This window comes from Centruroides sculpturatus, unplaced genomic scaffold (genome assembly GCF_000671375.1).
Source record: "Centruroides sculpturatus isolate CEXI.00-Female unplaced genomic scaffold, Cexi_2.0 scaffold1149, whole genome shotgun sequence".
Lineage (NCBI taxonomy): Eukaryota > Metazoa > Arthropoda > Arachnida > Scorpiones > Buthidae > Centruroides > Centruroides sculpturatus.
The window spans coordinates 33,307-55,309 of record NW_019385309.1 but is presented as its reverse complement, the minus strand read 5'-3'; the positions used below and the strand labels follow the sequence as shown (position 1 = coordinate 55,309).

At 28.4% G+C, this 22,003-nt stretch overlaps 1 protein-coding gene across 1 annotated transcript; it reads right to left on the bottom strand.

The window, feature by feature from the left end:
• Positions 1-866: 866 nt before the first annotated feature.
• On the bottom strand, positions 867-21,085 carry LOC111637462 (4-hydroxybutyrate coenzyme A transferase-like). The gene is made up of 8 exons (XM_023382952.1): positions 20,826-21,085; positions 11,359-11,511; positions 10,386-10,625; positions 4,351-4,539; positions 2,432-2,647; positions 2,219-2,356; positions 1,813-1,941; positions 867-1,735 (listed from the first exon to the last, which is right to left on the bottom strand). The coding sequence occupies exons 1-8, from the start codon at positions 21,007-21,009 to the stop codon at positions 1,551-1,553; spliced, it is 1,434 nt and encodes a 477-aa protein (XP_023238720.1). The 5' UTR covers positions 21,010-21,085; the 3' UTR covers positions 867-1,550.
• Positions 21,086-22,003: the final 918 nt, after the last annotated feature.

Genomic DNA, 22,003 nt, shown 5'->3' with positions numbered 1-22,003 from the left:
ATCAGGTTGTGCCCATTGTGAACTTAGCCGTAACTAAAATTGGCTTACTAAAAATGATCCAAGACACACTTAGTACCAGGTCAGGAAAAAAAAAAAAAAGGCATTTTTCACTGTTAATTGAGAAGCACTATTTTTCATTATTTACCAGTTAAGCCAATCTAAATTGATAGTGTGCCTGAAGTAAGTAATGGCAATTTACACCACGGTGACTGTTAAATCATAATTTGCTGGACCATCAATTTATCCATATGCTATGTCTAGACTGTATGGTTCACATTACACACATTTGTCAAACACAGCATTCTCCTAGACTGTGGAATATTTAGATACTCATAAGTTACAAGCTGTCCAGCAACGTGAAGAGTCAATGGTGTAAATGTTTAAGAAAATGAATCTGAAGTACTTATCTTTGGTTTTGTTTATATTTTCCAAAATATTTATTTGGTTTTTCTACTGCAGAGGCATTCATTTTCTTTAATATTTAAAGTGCTCTGCATCCTCTTTCCACTCACCATTTTTCAAAAGCTCTTCTTTACAACAATGTTTCCAATTTGTTGCCAGATTGATTGTGCAAGTTTGGCGCACACATGTCACTGGTTGCTATATTGATGAAGTTCTTCAAACATTGTAAACCTATTGTCTGCTGCCATTCTTTAGTGAGAAAATTTTTGGTGGAAGTAGCAAAATACTGTATTTAAAGTACTTTTAGAACAAATTTTGAGTATCTCTATTTGCATATTGAGCTGTGCGCTAATATGGCTATTTATACGTATCAAACTAACGCAGATAAATCTGAATTTTTATAAAATGAACCCTTATTGTGTATTATCACAAAACAATTTGAAAAACAAATCTCAAGCATAAAATAAAAAAAAATAAATATGAGCTTACTTTTATTTGGCATTTTCCCCATTTATTGATATTGAACATTTTAAATGTTACAAAGGATAGGATGGACGGGAAAGCTCCAGCTTACACCAATTATTATTCTAGCTTTTTCTTCTCTGATAGAGCGTTAGCTTAGTAAAATGAACAAACAGGATTTTAAAATATATTGTGTTCATCTCTCTTTTCTCAGAACTGCAGCAACTTTTTACATCGGAATTACACAAAACAACAAAGCCCGTTTAGACAAGAAAATTTTTTGACAGGTTAAAACAATCAAATTTTAACAATTGCTAAGAGTTGTAACAAAAAACAATTACTTGATAAATTCTCCTTTTGTGTAAGTTTGGACCCTATTCTAGTAAAGAAAGATATTTGTAATCAAATCCGAGTTTTATTTGGCTTAAAAATTGTCTAAATTTCCTCGCTGTATATATATAAATGGTCTCGTGCAAACCTAAATTAAAACTTTTGATTAAATTTTTTTCCTACTCTGAATTTTTTGTTCTTGAATAAAGTAGTTTTGTTTTATCATTCTAATGTATATAAAAAAATTTATGAATTTTTTTTCTAATATTTTTTTTTTTTCGAAATCACAGTTGATCTAGTGAGCCAGTTCTCAACTATGGTGAAAAATTTGCATTGATTATGGTTTGACTAAAAATTTATGCTGATGGCATGCATTTTAGACGTTCATAAGCTGCCTTTTCCAGACTTTCTCTGTGCTTAGGATGTGCAATTTCAATGAGTGCATGGGCACGCTGACGAATATTCTTTCCAAACAGATAAGCTATACCATATTCGGTGACTGCATAATGAATGTGAGCTCTTGAAGTAACAACACCACCACCTATAAATACATTTAAGATTTCAGTTTTTGGTGAATTAAAACTATTATTTTTCACTTATTGATGTTTTTCAATTTACCTTGTTTCAAAAATGGCACAATTTTAGATTCACCCTTGTTTGTGGTCGAGGGCATAGCTAGAATGGCTTTACCTTTACCATCGAAAGCCATGGCAGCTCCTCTCAGAAAATCGACTTGACCTCCAACACCTAATATAAAACATTGAAATGTTTTATTAATAATTAATTCAGCACTTCAAACAACCTTTACAGCTCCAGTGGTATATGTTTACACCTTAGCAAAAGTTTTCAACCTCATCGAGGTCTTCATCAGGCTACTTTAACACATTTAGGTGTAAACAGATAACACTGGAGCTGTAAAGGTTGTTTGAAGTGCTGAATTGTAACTCCTCTACTGTTGGAAGATGTTTATTTCTTATTAATAATTAAATAACAGAATGATGCATTTTGAATAAGTAGTCATTACCTGAATAGATTCTAGTGCCGATAGAATCGGAAACCACTTGACCAGTAAGATCAATTTCGATGCAAGAATTAATAGCAGTTACTTTTGGATTTGATGCAATGATAACATTATCGTTAACATAATCTACTACTAACATAACTGTAATAAAATAATTACATTATATTATTATTTCAATGCAGAAACTTAAATTTAATACATATGCTCTTTACTAACCTATAAATGGATTATCATCCATAAAATCAAATAAGCGTCGACTACCAATCGTGAAGCTTCCTACAATTTTTCCCGGACAAATCTTCTTGTGATGATTGGTAATACAACCTAATTCTACTAAATCAACAACTCCATCACTAAACATTTCAGAATGAACACCTAAATCTTTATGGTTTCTCAAACTGGCAAGAACTGCATCCGGAATAGAACCAATACCTTTAAAAGAAAAATTAATACATTTTTAAATTCTTAAAAAAAGCAATAAATGAAATATTGATGTCTCCAGAAAATGATAAAATAATTTACAGCTAAATGATTCTCAGCTACAATTAATATTTAAGGAGTCAAACAGAATGTAATTAATTAATACTTTAAAATCTCAAATTTCATCTTTGAATTAACTTTTCAAAAAAAAAAAAAAATTATGAATTCTCTAAGAGACATCAATTTTAAATAAAATGAGATAATAGTAACAACTAATTATTGCACTACTCGTCAAACTCCATAATTTAAAGTTAAATGGGAACGAATATCTTACTGTATTCGATTTTATATCGATGTTCTCTTCCATTTGTTTAGAACCGTGTTTTTGTGTGCTAAGCTGATACCTTAAAAGGCCATGGGCCTTTTAAGGTATCAGCTTTTCTGGCCCTAGTCTCAAGGACTTATTCTCACTGCTCTGGAACTTCTGATATCTACAGAGAACTGAAACATGTCAAACATATAGCATCAGCACACGGGTACCACCAGTCCTTAATAGACAGGCTAACTGCCAACCAGCAATCTACAATAACTACCACCAACGCGTGGGCTAATGATGCGCAGCACAACTGGGTAGTTTTATCTTACGAACCGTCCCTTCAACACATTTTTAGTAAAATCGCTAAGGAGTTGAATGTGCGCTTAACATATAAGAGAAAACAGAATATTTTCCGATTTTTATCTAATGCTAAGGACAAGTCCGATGATAAGAAAGCGCCAGGGGTGCACCGCATCCCTTTGAATGACGAACATTTCAATCGTAGGATAACATACATTAGATCTACATACAGATCCCTTGAGGCTAGAATACGGGACCACAAATATGATGTGTCCAAGTGGAAGTATAGTACTGCTCTAGCCCAGTATGCTACCGAACCCAGGGTTTCCCCATGTTGGGATGAGGCTACTCTTTTCCATAGGGCCTTCAACCGACACGACTTACGCTCATTGGAGGCTATTGAGATTTATATAGAAACCACGAAGGGAAACTGTATTAACTCCAAGTATATTCTGATTCCACAATCGTGGAAGCATTATTTACATTGCCACAAAACACAACAATAATTGTATGTGTAATTATTTTTCATCTTTCTGCTTGTAAAAGAAAACAATTTCCACATTGTTTACATTGCACTAATTTTTACAAAGCTATAATAATAATTTATGTATAGCTTTATTTTAAAATAATTATTTTTATGTTGTAAACATAACGATTTTTATATCGTACAGTACATCGTTTAAATATTTAAAACACAGCTGTATTCGATGGTTAGAAGTTTTTAAATGACAGAACTGTTTTCTTTTTTTGTGTTTTTCATCCTGAGGAGGGCCTCTAAAAAACAGCCAAAAACGTGAGCATTAAAATTTTATTCATTCAGTGCTGGAATTAGCATTTAGGTGTTAATTGTTGTGTTTAGTATATAGTTCCAGTTTACTTGTGCTAGTTCTTTGTCTGACTTGATTGATATATATATGTAGTAATTTAAGCTGAATTTTCTTTATACTTATATAAAGAACAACTAAAAGAACAGTGGCAATTTATTTAAAAGAGAAGGAAGGAGAAAGAAATCTTGAAATCTTCACAAAAATAAAAACATATTTTTATGTTAAATGTCTTAAAATTATTTAACTGTACTGAAACTTAATTTTATAATTACCCATTTGTAAAGTTGCTCCATCTTCTACTAGATTGTCGGCAATAAGTTTTCCAATAGCAAGCTCAACTTCTCCTAATTTTTCAGATTTCAATTCTGGTAATTCCACTTCGCCTTCAACGAGAGCATCAAAATGTGACACATGAACGATTCCATCACCAAAAGTTCGAGGCATACGAGGATTCACTTGACCTAATAATCATAAAGCTTTCAGTACATATTTTTATAACAATATAAAGTTTGAATTTTTAGTATAAAAATAGTCACTATAGTGATCTAATTTCACTAAGTAAAAAATAATTGGAAATTTAAAACAGAAGTAACACAAGGAATATGTTAAACACTCATTAAAAAAATTGGAACATTTTTTTCTCTTAATGAGTGATTAAACTATTTCATTAATTGGATAAAAATTTATTTTTGTTTATGCTGAAGAATAGTCGTCTATTCTCTTACTAAAATATGAAAATAACATTTTAATATAGAGGGTGGCCCAAAACTCAATCAATCAAGGTATATTTTCAGCTTATTTTAATAGCTTAAGACCAGTCTTAGACATTTTAACACTAACTTTAAAAAATCCAGCCACAAGGTGCTTAAATTTTCTGGTAACATCTCTTATGCTATTTTATTAAAAAACTTTTTATATAAACCTGTAAATGCTAATAACAAGTAAAATCGTCATTAAGTCTTACCCTCCTCGAGATATGACAAACAACTCCCCTTTAATTCCCCATCTCTTCGTCCTTTAACAACCAAAATTTAATACTATCAATCTCCCTAATAAGCAAACTTCTCTGCAAAATTTCAGAAATTTTCGACAAAAAGAACAGGAGTTATTAAGCTTCAAACAGGGTGAACAAAATTGTGCCATCCATCCACACTAACATCCATATATACATTAAAAATCTCCCATATTTTTTTTGCATTTTTCAACATTTAAAGGTCCAGAGTCCAAAAACATAAACATCTTGGGGAGATCATTTTTTGATGGATCACAATACTTTCCCTCTGTTACATATAACAGCCAGAAAAGTAAAAAGTATATCTTGGTCAACTGACTTTTGGGCCACTATCTACAACATTTTATAATGTCATATTACTTAAATAAATACAACCCTGACAAAAACACCTCAGATAGCATGTAATTTTAATCAATCTCTAGCTTATCCTTCAATAATATCAAACAGAAAAATTTTGTACACTTGTAATTATTTTATATTAGTAAACTTTTAAGTGTACAAAAATTTTCTGTTGAATATTATAGAAGGATAAGCTAGAAATGGGTTAAAATAACATGTTGTCAAAGGCTATTTTTTTTTGTGGGGTTGTATATTGTTTGATGTTGATTTGGACAATATTCAAATTTATTTATGCCATACAATAAATTTTTTACAAAGTAGTAATTTTTAAATACAAAGCCTTATACTTAATGAACACATCAAACATCTATGGCTGAAGGTGTTTGATGTGTTCATTAAGTGTTTAAAAAGGCTGAGTTTGATATTTGGTTAGTATTCAAGCCTTATAGTTAACAAAATTAACAATTAAAATTTCTAATTTAGTAAAAGGAATATAAGCAATTAAGTTATTTTAAGTATCTGATCTTTAAATAATAATAATATTTGGCAGTTAAAATTTTCTGGCTCACTTTCAAGATATATTTAGCTATAAAAATTCCTTCTGGACATATATAAGTATGTTTATGATAAAATATCCTTTGAAGCATATATGCAATAATATAAACCATTTTGAAGTATATAAAATAATGAAATATCAACTTTGAACAGAAAGTTCCATTATTAATTTGGATAAAATTAAAAATTTATTTGAACTTTGAATTTATTCTATTATCAATTTGCTCAAATTTTATTATTTCTCATTTACTAAATTCTTTACAATTGTTTCAATACAGAATAGTTTAGTAATAGTAAACTTTAATTTTTTGAATATTTTTAAATGAACTTTTTGTTGCATAAAAATGTTTAAACACAGATAAAACACCTAAACCAGCATATATAACCTCAAATTAGCACACTTATGAACATTTTTATGTTTATAACAGACATCTTCAGATATATATAATGCAGAACTAAACAGAAAAATTAAAATCAAATATGCTTTTATGAACAAATTACAAATTCCAGGAATTTGTAATTTGTTGTGACAAAAACAATTAATTAATGTATTATTACTATATAATGGTTTAATTAATAGTATATCATATGATTAAAAGTAACTATATATTTTAAAATTCAATATGTATTGATCAGTTAAAATCAAACTAATTCAAAAATGAACAGGATATATGCAAGGTCATTTACTGCCTGAGAAAATCAGACTTTTTCATCAGTTGGGCTTTGAATCAAATAATTAATTAGATAATTTATTTTATCTTAAAGATATTATTTATTAATTTCAACTTTATAATTGTAATATTTACATTTATAAAAATGCAATATTTATATAAAATCATTATTATTTGTATAAGTTCAAGCCAACATCTAGTTTTCAATCTTTTATTTAATCATGAAACAGAAGCATAATTATCACAAAAATTTTAATGACCACAATTCTATATAGGAACTGTCTTCAGTATTATTAAACTCAATTACAAATTACAGAAATGCTTTTATGATAGCAACCAAGCCTAATCTACAATGATTACCAAATCTGAAAACCATATTTTACTGGACTGTCTCTTGGTTAGACATTAATTTAGATAATAAATAATTTGGATAAAAGAGAGGCATTCAGACTGCCATCTGGTATTAACATTAAAACTTTGTTAATTTTTAGAGATATATTCAATAGTTTAGACATCTGTAAGAAAGATTTGACCCAGGGGAGCTCAAGCCTGAATCTTCTACATGCTGTGATGCATTACCAGTTATGCTAGCAAGATCTCTATCAAATCCTCACTTTCAGACTTATTAATTTAGACAATATAACCATACAGGTTAATTACTGTGCAAACAGAAGATGACTTGTTCCTGCCTTAATCCAATTTATTAAATATCTGAAATAAAGAGTAGCAAAAAGACAGTCCAATAAAATCTGACTTTGATGTATTTTAATAAAACTTCATTATAATTGTTATACAGTCGACTCCCCTATAACACTGCTGATAATTCCATTTTATATGAATTCCATGTTGTACGAGTCACTTAGATTTTACAAATACGTGAGCCGTTCACAGTACGACACACGTATTTGTAAAATCTAAGTGACTCGTACAACATGGAATTCATATAAAACGGAATTATCAGCAGTGTTATAGGGGGGGTCAACTGTACAGTTATTTATACTAAGATGATATTCTTCTTATAACGTAATGTTATGATAAAAATTGCATTTAAAACCTGTCAAATTTAAATAAGAAACATTTGTGGTAATTACAATTATCTTATCATATGTAAGAATAATTAATGATTACTCTAAAACTAGCTGTTACAATCATAACAGAAACAGCAAAATATATTCAATGTGATAATAAACTAGCGAGTAAACCCAATGTCAAAATGAATTTGTTGTAGCAAAGTATAACACACCCTACTCTCAATTTACCCACAGGATTAACACTATATAAATCGAGACTAACACATTGAAAATGGAGAGAGACATAAATGAATTAAAAGAAAAGTTAAGATGTTGACAAGTCTTATTTGAATAAAATCCATTAACAAAGACTGTGTTTTATATTTATTTAATACTTTAAAAATTTATTGATATAAAGTTTAATGCACACAGTATGAAGTTGTAATATATCAATAGTACAAAATGGAGAATACCATCTCTTTAAAAAACAGTGAATTAAAAGTAATGACAATGCAAGTACAATGTCATTATAGTTAGTGTAGGCCTAAGCATTAATTTTATCAATAAAGATACTTAATTTTAAAACAAAATATTGTAAAGATTATTTTAAAATATTATGTTAAACTGCAATTAGAGTATTGCATAAATCAAATGTTAGATGTATATAAAATTTTTTGTTTAAACTATTTTGTTACAAATTTTATCTCTAATATAAATGCAGCTGTAAGTCAAAAGTTTCTGTTGCTCTTTATTATAATAATAAATTCAAAATAGTATAAATATACAAATGTAAGTTTTATATTGTAAAACTCATTTTCAAAATAATTCTTTTACAGATTATTTATACTCTGAAGTCATTTAATATGACTTCATCAAATAGATCAAAATATACTTATTAAAACTTGGGAAATAAAAAGAAAAGTTCAAATTTTGTAAAAATATTGTTAGTAATTATAAATATGTAACAATCACAACTGACTGACATAATTTGCTGTAAATGATTAATGGTCATTAAGCGTAGTTAATACGGATGCAACAATTTATCTAATACAATTTCTGTAGTGTATCAGTTTATTTTTAATCAAATGAATATAATTTAGACTAATGAAATTGATTAGTAATTAGCAATTGTAATAGTATCATTATCACAATAAATTTATTCAGTTTTTCAAATCAACGATTAATAAATTACTTAAGAAACTGAATGTGTCTAATAATTTTTTTAAAAACACACATTTCAGCAATTTATTACTTTAATTAATTAATTAATTCAGGACCACTTTAAAAATAATTTGGGTACAATTCAAGGAATTATGCTTTACTTTTTATGAAACCTATCTGATGACCTGACAGATTCTCACTGGACATGTGCTGTTTATCTGAAGTTGATTTATATCATTATTATTATTAATTAACTAAAATAATGTTCTGTATACATAGCTGTATTTAGTTTGCTTAATAAATTACATCCGTTACACAACATTTTGCATATTGTATAGAAATATGTAAATTTCGGATAATTCAAAGTCGCGATTATTTTGTCCCTTCAATTTCAAACTAACAAGGATTTCTTGTAATATTAATTTTCCCATCTCCATCAATCCTTTATTACACCAGTCATTGAAAAACATGATCCTGTTCAACATGTTCTCAGACTGAAGTTTTAAAATGTTAAATGTCAATTTAGTAGCTCAGAGAAATGAATGCAAAATAATCTTGAATGAGTTAAAAAATTTAACACTGCCCACACATGCTGAAAAATTGAGCCATCATCTGCAGCCCTTTGCCATATTGCTGGAAGTATATTAACCCATAAACAAATGACAGAATTATAAAATTATATAATTTCTAGCATTCTGGTTTTCTGTAACATTGAGATGTGTACATATATTCTTATACATAGCTGTATGACAGCCTCCTAGCATCTGGGAATGTGGAGGAGAAGAATACAGAAAGCATAAAGTTATGCCAAACTTTGCCAAAGTGCTCAAAGCTCTAATGAAAGTTAAATATTTCTTTTATGTGAATAGCACAAATTGAAGTATAAAATTTGCAGAAAAAAATGTCAATTGAAACAATGCATTGAGGTTTTACTGTTTATAGACCTTAGATTTGTGTATTTCATGAATTGGATAGTTTTGTTTTCAAGCCTATATAACTCGTTAACTGTTCTATCTAAAAATTGTTATTATCTTGAGAAAATTAATTTACTTAGATAATTATAAAACAAACTTGGCCAACCCAAAATAGCAAACATTTATTTCATTCATTATATATATGATTTGTTTTTCTTCATGATCACTGCATTTTTTAAATTAACTTTGGATATTCATAGTTGCATATCTTAATTGAATTTTCAAATAGTCAGATAGCCAAGTAGTTAAGGTGGTGTCTTCTGCTCTGAGGGTCCTGGGATTAAATCTGGATGGGTCAAGAAACTCCAGGATTTTTACAGGGGGTCATCAGAATATGTTGGGTCCCATCTCTCACCAACTGGCTGTTCCATTGTGGGCCTGGCCAAACCCATAAGGGATTTGCTGAAAAAGATCCTCTTAGTGCCGAAAGGGCAAGAAGAGTTTTAAAAAATAAATTGATTTTTTAGATTTTCACCTGTTAATGAGGTTCAAGCATCATCTGGTGGACTACAAAAAATAATATAGCAGTCTGCTGGTTGGCCAAGCTTGTTCTAAAATGATTAGTGAATAAAACTAATAACTTACCAATTATATATTTTGCATGCTGAACAGCTGCCCTTGCAGTATCAACACTCGTACCAAAACTGCAATAACCATGCTTATCAGGTGGTGTTACCTGAAGCATTGCTACATCGCAAGGAACAATGCCACGATGGAAAAGAAGCGGAATTTCACTTAAAAATATTGGTACAAAATCAGCACGACCAGAATTTATTGGTTCACGGCAATTCCCACCAACAAAGAAAGAGTTACTACGGAATATACCTGTAAGAAATAATTTTTTATAATTTTTTTGAACGAACTTAAATTTGTTGTTTTATCATTATTACTATTTAAAGGCTTAAAATTTACCACTTTAAGTTATTAATTTACCTTAAGAAAATAATAACTGTAAATGCAGTAAATGGAGAGTCAAAAGTTATACAAAAACAGCACATCAACTAATATGAGAAATAATATAAAATATGGATGTCTTAAATGTTTGACAAATTGCATTAAATTTTGGGCTTTATTTTGTGGCTTTGAAAATAACTATATGAAATTGTATAGAATTTTTTTTTATCTTCTATTTTCTATAGAGTCATTTTGAAGTGAAAAAGCCATCTTTGATTGCTTGTTTTTTTAATATGCTGTAATACATAAGACATTAAAGTTTTTTTGTTTTGAATATTTTGGGAGTAATGCAAAATGTTTTGTGTTTTGTTATTCTAAATGATATCAAAAAAATCATATAAAATTTGAATCGAGAAATCAACTGTAGAGTGCTGATGGACTAAATTATTTTGAAAATGTTTCTAGGGATAAATGTTTTGGTAATCTTAACTTGGTGGTTAATTTCTCAATATTTAAATTTGTATAACTTTCAAATAATTTGTTACATTATACTGTAATTATAACTGATGTTTTTAGGTAATTCAATGAACCTAAATTATAAACATTTCATAAATAATTTAATAATAAAAGATAAACAGTTTATAAATTACAAATATGTTAATACCTTGAAATTCTGGGCGAGTATATTCTGCTGCTCCTTCAGTATGAATGTGACAAACAGTTACATCTTTCAAATTTGCTTTCTTGCCATGCTCTGCCATAGCAGGCACCAATATACGTGGTGTTGCGGCAGCTCCATGTACAAAAACTGTGTCTCCTAAAAAGAGTTTTAAAAATCAGTTAAATTCACCTTATTATTGGAAAAATAGCTTTATAACTAATATAATAAATATATATTAAGACATTTAAGACCAAGTTAAGACAAACATCTTAAGTTAACCAAATTTAGTGTCAAATTCTTTCTTCAATGTTTTTACAAGCAAATTTGTCCAACAAAATATTTTATTAGATTCAAATTCACAGTTAAAGTTAATATATTTGTAAATATTTGGCTTCAAGAGAAAACATTACAACAGAAAAATTAACATATAGAAAAATCTAGTAAAGAAAATTTTGAAACATTGAGAAAGTTATAGATTTATCAAAGGAATATTAAAGAAAGAATTAATTTAATAAAAGTAATAGTAAAATTTTGTGTAGAAATAATACATAAATAATTATGTAAATAGTTTTAAAATATATATATATATATAAACAGCAGTAGCTTGTATTTCAAATGGCTTACTTCAAACATTCTAGAGTTCAAACACTAAATTTAAGAGAAATTTGATTCAAAATTTGAACAATGCTTCTATGTTCAAACTGCACAGCAGTGAAAAAATGCATTTTCTGCATAAATGCCATCTGTTGTGTGTCCAAGTCACCTATCACTCTTAATTTTAAGCATAAAAATGGTACACGTGTAGTAGATCAAGCAGACATGTTTAAAATGTTGAAGTTCACAGCATGTACTATTCTTAAGTACAAGAAAGCAAATATGCTTGTAGAGAATCTGGACTGCATTTGCGAATTCCCTCCCATCGGTTCATCGTACCGAACTAAAACAGTCAAATATTTTAACAAAAACCAAACTTTAATCAGACAGATAATATACAGTAGAAACTCAATCCTGTGTATTTAATGAGATCCTTCTTATCCTTCCTTGCCCACTTTAGAACTCCACTTCTCCACTAACTATTGGCCTCCCACCTCTACTCTGACTCTCCTTCCTCACTCTCCAGGTCTCTCCTTTTTCTCCCCTTTTTTTTATGACTGTCTACTGTTGTTTATTACTTTCATGATTTCTTGTAAAGAGATTGAATATGGACTGACAAGTCTGCAGTCGAGGGGAGAAAGAGTAGATTCAATATCACTACATGGCTAAAGGTTTGAAAACAATTGCAAATGCAATTGGTTGGTAATATAATCTTAGAGAGGATTATTTTTGAGAAAGCCAAGCAGCTGCATAGTAGTATGTAATTTTCATTTTATTATATACTATTTACACATTTTCTTTATTGTTTTCATGCTTTAATTCGTCAGTCATTTCGAACATTTAATTATGTTATTTTTACCTTATATGTACTTGCTGTGTAACTTTATCAAAATGGGTACTATTTAGGATCTGGGAGTGGATTAATTCATTTTCCATTACTTCTAATGGGAAAAATTGATTAAGACTTAAAACAATTCAGAGTTTGAATGGATTTCTGAAATGAATTAAATTCAAAATATGAGGCAACACTATGTATCATTATCAGTACCAGCTTAACATCAGTAATTTATCCCTAGAAATTATGCTCTACAGGAATATATACCATATGTATACAGGTATATATATAATGTATTATAAGTAACAAGCTATCACATTAGGAAATAAAATGCTTATAACATTATTAATTGTTTGGCAATCAGAAAGCAAACATTCTACCACTTGTATTGGAAATTTTAACCATAGAATTTTCCCATGCATTGTTTCATTTAAAATGTCATATTAAACATTAATTTTCCCTGATATATATATGAGGTTTGAATATTAAATCTCAAAAGACATTCTACTGGGAAAACAAACCTTGCAGATATTCTACAGGGTATTGGTGTATAAAGTGTGTTTGTTTAAGCCCGAGACTCTGAAATGAACATTTTTTATCTGTAACTAAGCATGATGTAACTAAGCAGTTACTTATTGTGATATCACCACAATGCTGAGCTGAAATTTTAATCATATTTTAATTTAAAAATAAGCTTTCCATATCTGGTTGCAATTCTCAAGAAACTTCTGAATTGAAATCACAACTTCCAGTCCAGAATAGAAGTTTGTATACAGTTAGAGTCTCTGGTTCAAACTCACTGTATCTGGTCTTGATTTTCATCTAACTGCATTTTCAAGATTAATGAAGGACAGATGGACAGACAACAGGGGATTGAAAAGATATTCAATTTGAAAATTGCAACAAAATAATATGAATATATGTAACTATTAATTTTGAATAACCAGTTACAAGTTTCCTTTCAACTAATATTTAATTAATGGAAATGATAAAAACTTCAGAATCAATTTAGAATATTTTCAAAATTCTGATATTCTTCTTCACAGTTATGATAATTTTTTCTGTTACCAGGTTTTCCTCAAAGATCGGCAAGAATATTTGAAGATGCTTGACAATATATTTAATTTAAATGTGCAATAAAGCAATTATTCCTGTATACAGGTATAATTTTTTTTAACTATTCCATATTTTAAAAGCTATTAAACTTAATCACCTGTTTAAAAATCTTTGCCTGTTGTATTATTATTATTCAAAATCTTTTCCTTGTAGAAAGTTATGAAATAATTTACTTCTTTCCTTGTTCAATTTTTTCATTTATCAAAAGATGTAAATTCTATAATTTATCATAAAAAATCACTGTTGTATAATGAAAGCTATTAACATACAGTAAAGTCCTGATAAAGTAAGGTTCTTCATTATCTAAAGTGGAAGAGAACTTTTCAAAAAAGATGAGACTGTAGTATATTATCACTCATTTTACAAATCTTAATCAAGTATAGTACTTAAAAGGGGCTCCAAAAGTTTAAGAACAATTTACTCTGGTGACTTCTCACAATGCAACTTTAAAAAGTTTAATTGTAATCAGAGATTTACATTTGCTTTAATAAATTTGGTTCTAATTAAAAGTATTTTATTGCATAATTTAAAAATTTTAAGTAAAATAATATAGAATTCATCATGCACTTTAATGCAAAAATATAATTTATCAAACATTCTGTGTTGTCTGCTATTTTAATTATCCAAGGCAATCCTCTATATTACTTTGAATAATCTACTACATTTTTAATATATTTTATCTATATATATAAAAATGAATGTATGTCTGTCTGTGTGTGTGTCCTTCATGCATTACCACACCGTTTATCCGATTGCCGTGAAACTTTGGGAAGTTGTTTAATATACTCCAGCGAAGGTTTGTGGCATAGTACGATTGCCATGAAACTTTGGAAAGTTTTTTAATTTTTTAATACACTCCCGCGAAGTACACTTATCCTATGATAGATGGCACGCGTTTACACGAGCATTCGCGCACAGTGTGTTCGATCGATTTCAAATTGTGAAGACCATTTCCCCCTTTCAAAAAATATCTCTATATATGCATTTGTGAACTGTTATTTACGATATTTATAATAATTTTTGTTTAATCACTTTATTTCAACTTTTTTTTGCTAATTATGTATTCGCTCGAACTTTGTTAAAACCTTAACTGTACCCCGAACAACAACCGAAGTTGTAGGAAGAAATTCGCGTATTTTACCGATCTAGGTATCCCCCCTTTTCCAAATTTTAATATCGACTCAAAATAATTTAAAAAGACAAATTACAATAAAACGGTTTATTGTCCGACTATCAGAAATTTCACAACGTGCCAAGGAAGAGAGGAAGGAGCAGTTAAATAATTAAAATTATAAAGGATTAAAATATATATATGGGGAATATCGCGCTTCTGACAATCGCTGCGAGTGTGTGGGCTAAATTTGGAGAATCCGTGCTTCTCGCGTGGACGACAACTGTACGTGGCTGGCTCATGCGTCGGAAAACCTTCCGATTTATTCGTGTACGCACCAGACGGAGAAACAAAAAATATCGTGTATCCACGAGCACTCCAATAAATAAATAGAATTGAAACAACACTTTGAAATGTTTTCCCGATGAAAACGAATAATAATAATAAGTTTCAATAAAAATGATAAAATGAAAATTTAATTTTATCATTACGAGTTTGCTTGAATTTCGTTTCTTCTGAGATCGCAGCAATGCGCGACGGGTAAGCTAGTTACATATAGAATGATGTATGTATTCACATTAACATTTATCCAAACACAAAAGAGCTCTTTCCACCATTACATGAGTATATGCATATGGTAAATTATTTTACTGTAAACATTGTAATGTAAAAGAAATTTATTCAAAACTGGGATGTGTAAATTATATGGCAATACAAATTTTTCCTTCTCTCCCTAGCGCTATACAGTGGCATCCAAATTCCTTTATTTTTAGGATTTGATTATCCAAGATAAACTTCAGTCAAGAATTGTCCAAAATAGAGATAAACAAAAAATAATAAAGTGAAAAATGTAAGTGCTTTTGTCTTTTCACTGGAGACTACTTTTGGGAAATATTCAAGGAATGCAATTCCATTTCATACATTTGTACTTTTCAAATGCTGTCCAAAGGAATTGTCATTGAAGAGAGAGAATTTTGATTGCATTTTTGGAATTTATGTTTCTTAATTTTTTTTCTGTAATGGTATAGTCAAGCATGTGATGATACCATTATAGAAGACAAAATAAATAAATAATGCAGTTTATATTTATTTATTTTTAATAAAAAATATAAAAACATTAATACAGATGATAATAATTTACTTTTTATTACAAACTTTAATATGCAAATGTAAGATATAGCTAATGAATTCCAGAAAATATTTTCTACAAAATGTTAATTTATTAAATTCTAAAGCACACAAGTAAATCCTGAATATACATAAATTAATAAAAATTCATAAATTTCTAACTCTTCAGCATGCCTATTAATTAAATTTTATATTATATTACATTTAAAATAAATCATCAAAAAAAATAGATGATCATAATTACTATGCAATTTTAATAATTTTAATAATAAATTATGATTTATTGCAATTTTTTTTCTTGTAAAATTAGATTGTGATGTTAATTGTGTCATTCAATATTCCCTAAACAATGATATATCAGATTATTTCTGCTAAAAAAACATTATTCAGTATTTAGACAAGATATTCCAGAAAAATAAATTACATGTAAAATATCAATTTCAGCATTAAAAATGTGAATCCAAATGTGTTAAGTACACAATATTATGGCTTAAATTTCTAAATATCAAATTAAAATTGAACTAAAAATAGTTGAACACAAAAAATATTTTTCTTACTTTAAAAACTGTAATTACAGATTATGCTTTTTGCTACAAGAAAAACTTTCCCATTATCAGTTTACTTCCGTCACTGCCAAAACATCAAAAAATGCAAGTCAGCTCTTTCAACTCTTGGTTTAAAAATCCAAAACAATCACTTGGTTGAACACATTTAAAGAAGTTCTATATTAGTTACTAGATAAATGTTTTCAAGAGTTCTCTCATCTTCAGATCAAACATTCATTTGATTCAAAATTCTCAAAACTATTTAACTGTTATCTAATGTGGCTTCTTTAATTAAGAGACTGTTTTAAACTTTTATTTCCTTACAATTTTAGGAACTAAATTTCCTATCTATATATATTAACAATCAATTTAAAAATAAAATAATCTAAAAAAAGCAGAAGTAAACAATTCATAATTTGTTAGTTAATAAAATGAAAAATCAGTTGTACATTTGTACAAAATTTTATTGACTTATACATATTATACTGATATCAAGCCCAGTTATGATAATTTTTTCTGTTACCAGGTTTTCATGATAATAAATGCTAACTTAATTAGTAGCTAATAAAAACAATTCACTAATTATTTCTAATAAGATAAATTTATCAAGATATAGTAAATTTAATTAAAAATTTAGTTCCATATTTTAACTAAACAAATAATAAATTTTTCAGATAAAATAAATTTCTTGAATAATATTGTACTATTTATGATATACACAATTTATTAAATTATCAGCATTTCAAAATCTGATTTTGAATTAAAAAACGAAAGACCTAATTTTAGTAGTAACTTTCATCAAGTTGAATAATCAGTTTTAAAAAAATATTTATAAAAAAAATACAACTTCTTTGACTTAAATACAGTATAACACTGTTGATAATTCCATGTTATATGAATTCCATGTTATATTGAGTCACTTAGATTTTACAAATATGTGTGCCAGGCTCTGAACAGATCACGTATTTGTAAAATCTAAGTGACTTGTACAACATGGAATTCTTATAATATGGAATTATCAACAGTGTTATAGGGGGTCTACTCTAAATAAAAATGTTTAATATTTTACATTCTCCTTTTTCTTTATGCTAATATCTCTTCAAATCATGGCATTTGTCAACTTAAGATATTATAAGATCTTATTAAAGTACTTCTCATATCTCTACACTATAACATTTGAAAATCCCTAAACCTCCATCAAATAATGGACAAATAAAAAATCCCAAGATCCTAAGCTGTAGTCAGATAGTGTGAAGCTGTAAGATCTAACTTCAACAGTTTTTGTCTAAATTTGGCCCCAAATAAGGTTATTTAATGGAAGATAAAATGATATTCAACACAAATATGCTACATTACTATTACAGTTTATTCCTTGGCTATAAAATTATTATTTAGCAAGAAATGAATAATTTAAGGTTCTCATTATAGCGTGAGATGATTTCTTCTGAATTAAACAAATTTTAAAAATGTTTGTTTCAATTTTAAGTTGAAAATTAAGAATTTTTCTGCAGTTCTTCAAGAATTTTATCATAATTTTTAATGAGGAGGAACTGGAGAATGGATGAATGAATTATATTAATTAACATTTAACATTTGCTAAGAGAATGCTTTGGATTCATAAAATTCTATCATTTACAGCATAGGCACATACTAACATATAATTTACATATAGTATAATTGTTTAAATTGTTAAATATTGAATAAGATGAGTGTGTTTATTTTTTTATTATAAACAATCTCATTTCATAACAAAAAATTTTTTCTTCATAGTTTAACCATTATTCTAATTAATGTGTCCTATTATAATACATGTTGTAAATTTACTGTGGAAACCTTAAGGAATGCAAGGGTAACCATGCATAAAAATAGGTCTTACTACAATGATGTCACATGTGTAGCTTTACTGCCAGACATCTTGTAGACTAAATAAAAGACACATTTAAAAACTGATCTCTTACCAAGTTAATTGTTTTAGACACTCTGGAATGATTAATGAGTGGTTAAATCAATTTAAAAATGTAACTATTTTAGATAAAAGTTACAATTTTAAAAAATTTAATATAATTCTGTATTTTTATTGAATTAAAAAAGATTATAACAATGCTTATATTTATTTAATTTTTCAGAGAAACTTATTCAAAACAATTATAAAAACTTTATTCATTCTATAAATCATTGGTATAATAATGTTACATTAAGGAAATATATATTTTATATGAAAAAATTAATTTTCTCCATTCATTTTAAAGAATTCTATTTTCAATCAATTTATTTTGTATAGAATTTCTACAACCAGTAATGTAAGAATATACTTCCTCTTGTGAAATATATACAGGATAATTATATCATACCTGATTTTTAATGTATTTTTTAAATTTTAAATCAATCTGCTATTTTTAAACCTTAAATACTATTTATTTAGGTAATTTATATATGTCTGCAACTCTGATTCATTGATTAATCAAATATTATAACTAATCAATGAATTTATATTGAACATTGCAGACAAATAAAAAAAAAAAATTTAAACAATGAGTCAATAGAATCATTTATTATATTTTAAACTAAATTTAATTACATTAAATAGGATAACTTTATTGATTCGTATACAGGCTTAATTCATTGTAAATGCTTAACAAAGTGTATTTTTTTTTTTATTTTTGCAAACTGTAAACAATAACTTGCAAAATTATAAAAGAATCAAAATAAGAGATTCTGTATTATTAAGTAATTGTTACAAATTTAATATTGATTCAAGAAAACTGTATTAAAAAAAGTTCAAATAAGAATGGCAAATCAATTATTTCTTTTTGCTTATTTTGTGCATAAAAGAAAACAAGCATTAACACTAAAATCCTATTTTGTTACAGAAAATTAACAATTTTCTGTAACAAAATAGGATTTTAACAAATTTATTATTTTCTACATTAATTTTGATGTGTGGGCTTTTTTGCATATATATCCCATTTTCAGAAACAAAAATCTATTTTAGCAATCATTATTATATTATTCACTTTGAATTTTTTGAGAAAGATGACAAGTGCAAGTGTACTAAAAAATATTAAGGAATACTAAATCTTTTGCTCAAAACTTTTGATAGCTTTAAACATTAAAGGAATCATTAACCTTGACAACTCAGGAATAAATAAATAAATAAATAAAAAGAAAAATGTTTATATAAAATATCTACACATTGTTAGAGAGAAAAGAATAAATCAACAGAAAATGGCATTAAAGGGCTTTTTATTCCTTTGCTTGTGCTTTTGATATTCACATAACCATCGTCATCAGGCAACAACTCAAATCAAATACTTTTTCAGAACAAAACTTTTGAATTGCAACATTGGAACAATGTTAATTGTATAAATACAAAATTTTTGAACATAGAATTTTAAAAACATGTTTAAAAATCACTTATGTTGTTGAAAAATTAAATAAATTGATTGAAAATAGAATTCTTTAAAATGAATAGAGAAAATATAATTATATTAGGAAATGAAAATGGAGAAATATAATTTTATTAGGAATGTATACTTTCATTTTAATTTAGACCATCTTCAGAATAAAACAAATTATTATTTACAATTTACATTATTAAATATTTAAAAAAAGCATTCCATTTCAAACATAAAAAAATAATTTAAAATTCATAAATACAATAAACTTATGTACTTTGAACCAGTTGATTCCTTACATAGAAAACGCTAAATTTTCTTTAGTTATTTGAGTGATTTTTCACAATTTATAAATTAATTTTCGAATTCTATTTAATTTCCAACTTAATGTTTACAATTTCTATAAGAAATAAACCAGCAAAGAGTTGCTCAACTTTCCCGGCAAAATTTAAAATTTTACTGGCGCCATCTGTTATCATGTTTTATCTAAAAACCTTCTTATAATTTTAACTATTGCAAAATGCTTAATTTAGACAGGTTCAAACGACGTTTAAACCTATCTTAAACTAAGAAAAACACTATTAAAAATAGGTTACTAGATATAATTATCCGGTGCATATTCTACAAGCGGAAGTACGCCCGCACCCAAAATCTATATTTATGTGAATGTAAGGATCCATTGCACAATATAGAGATAACACAGATGCGATTATCGGAGTTAAAAATCTATAATTACGGTTGCTAACCTGATTTTATAAGACTAACAGCTTCTTCGGCCGACGTCCATTTGGGTTGTCTATTCAGAGGTTGAAACGGTTCTTTGGAGTAGGTGTAATAAGTTTTTGCTACGTTTAAACGCGTTACGCATCTGTTTTCCTGAAGACACTTGCATAAAAGTCGAGAAACCGAAGAAAATGATCTAACAACCATTTCGTTTGAGTTTCCGTAGTAAACGCAGTCAGTCGACGGCCCAAAATACTCCTAGTGACGTCAGCAATCGGAGATTTGGCAGTATCGTCTGGCAGAATAAAACTTATCAATTTTTTATTTCGTGCAAACTGTTAATTTTTGTATTTGTTATTTTTAAATAAATTTAATTTTTTTTAATTTTAATAATAACGGCTCTAAATTCCGACATTAATTTTATTGTTATCCACTGTGTATATATCTTTAATTAAAACTTTTTTATATACTCTTTATGCTCTATGGACACTAGAGGGCCTCCTTTTAGCAAATCCATTATGGGTTGGGCCCAAAGGTCCTAGAATATATTCTAGGACCTTGGGTTCGGTAAAGGGCGGGGTATGACAGATCCGAAAGATTTCTGGAGTTTTTGACTCGTTCGAGTACGATCACAGATCTCCATTAGTGACGGCCGAATGCCCGTGGCAACCTACCGCTCTGGGGACCCGGGATCGAATCCAAACGGGTCGAAAAATCCCCAGGAATTTTTCGGGGGTGGTCTGTCCGGATAAGTCGGGCTCCGTCTCTCACCTTGTAGGCCTGGCCGAATTCATGACGGGCTTGCTAAAAATGACCCTCTTAATGCTCACAGAACGGGAAAGAGTTTAAAAAAGCCAGTGTTCATAAATCTGCCGCTCATTCTGAACCAGACGCTGCTTGTTAGTTTTTCTGACTAGCGGCGCTCTTCCAAAAAGCACTCTTTGTTTCATTTGTCTGCAGAGACCTTTTTTTTTTCATTTTTTGCTCTTTCCTCCCTGAAAGCACTAAGAAGGGGGCCTTTTTTCCATACTCATCATGGATTCGACCGAGTCTACAATGAGACAACTTAGTTGCCACAAACCCAGAACTTTTCATGAGCGATCTGTCCCGGATATTTAGGATCCGTCTCTTTAATTAAATATATTGTTTTATTTGCTCCCGTTGTAGGCCTGAAAAACAGGCCGTCTTAGTGCCCACCTGA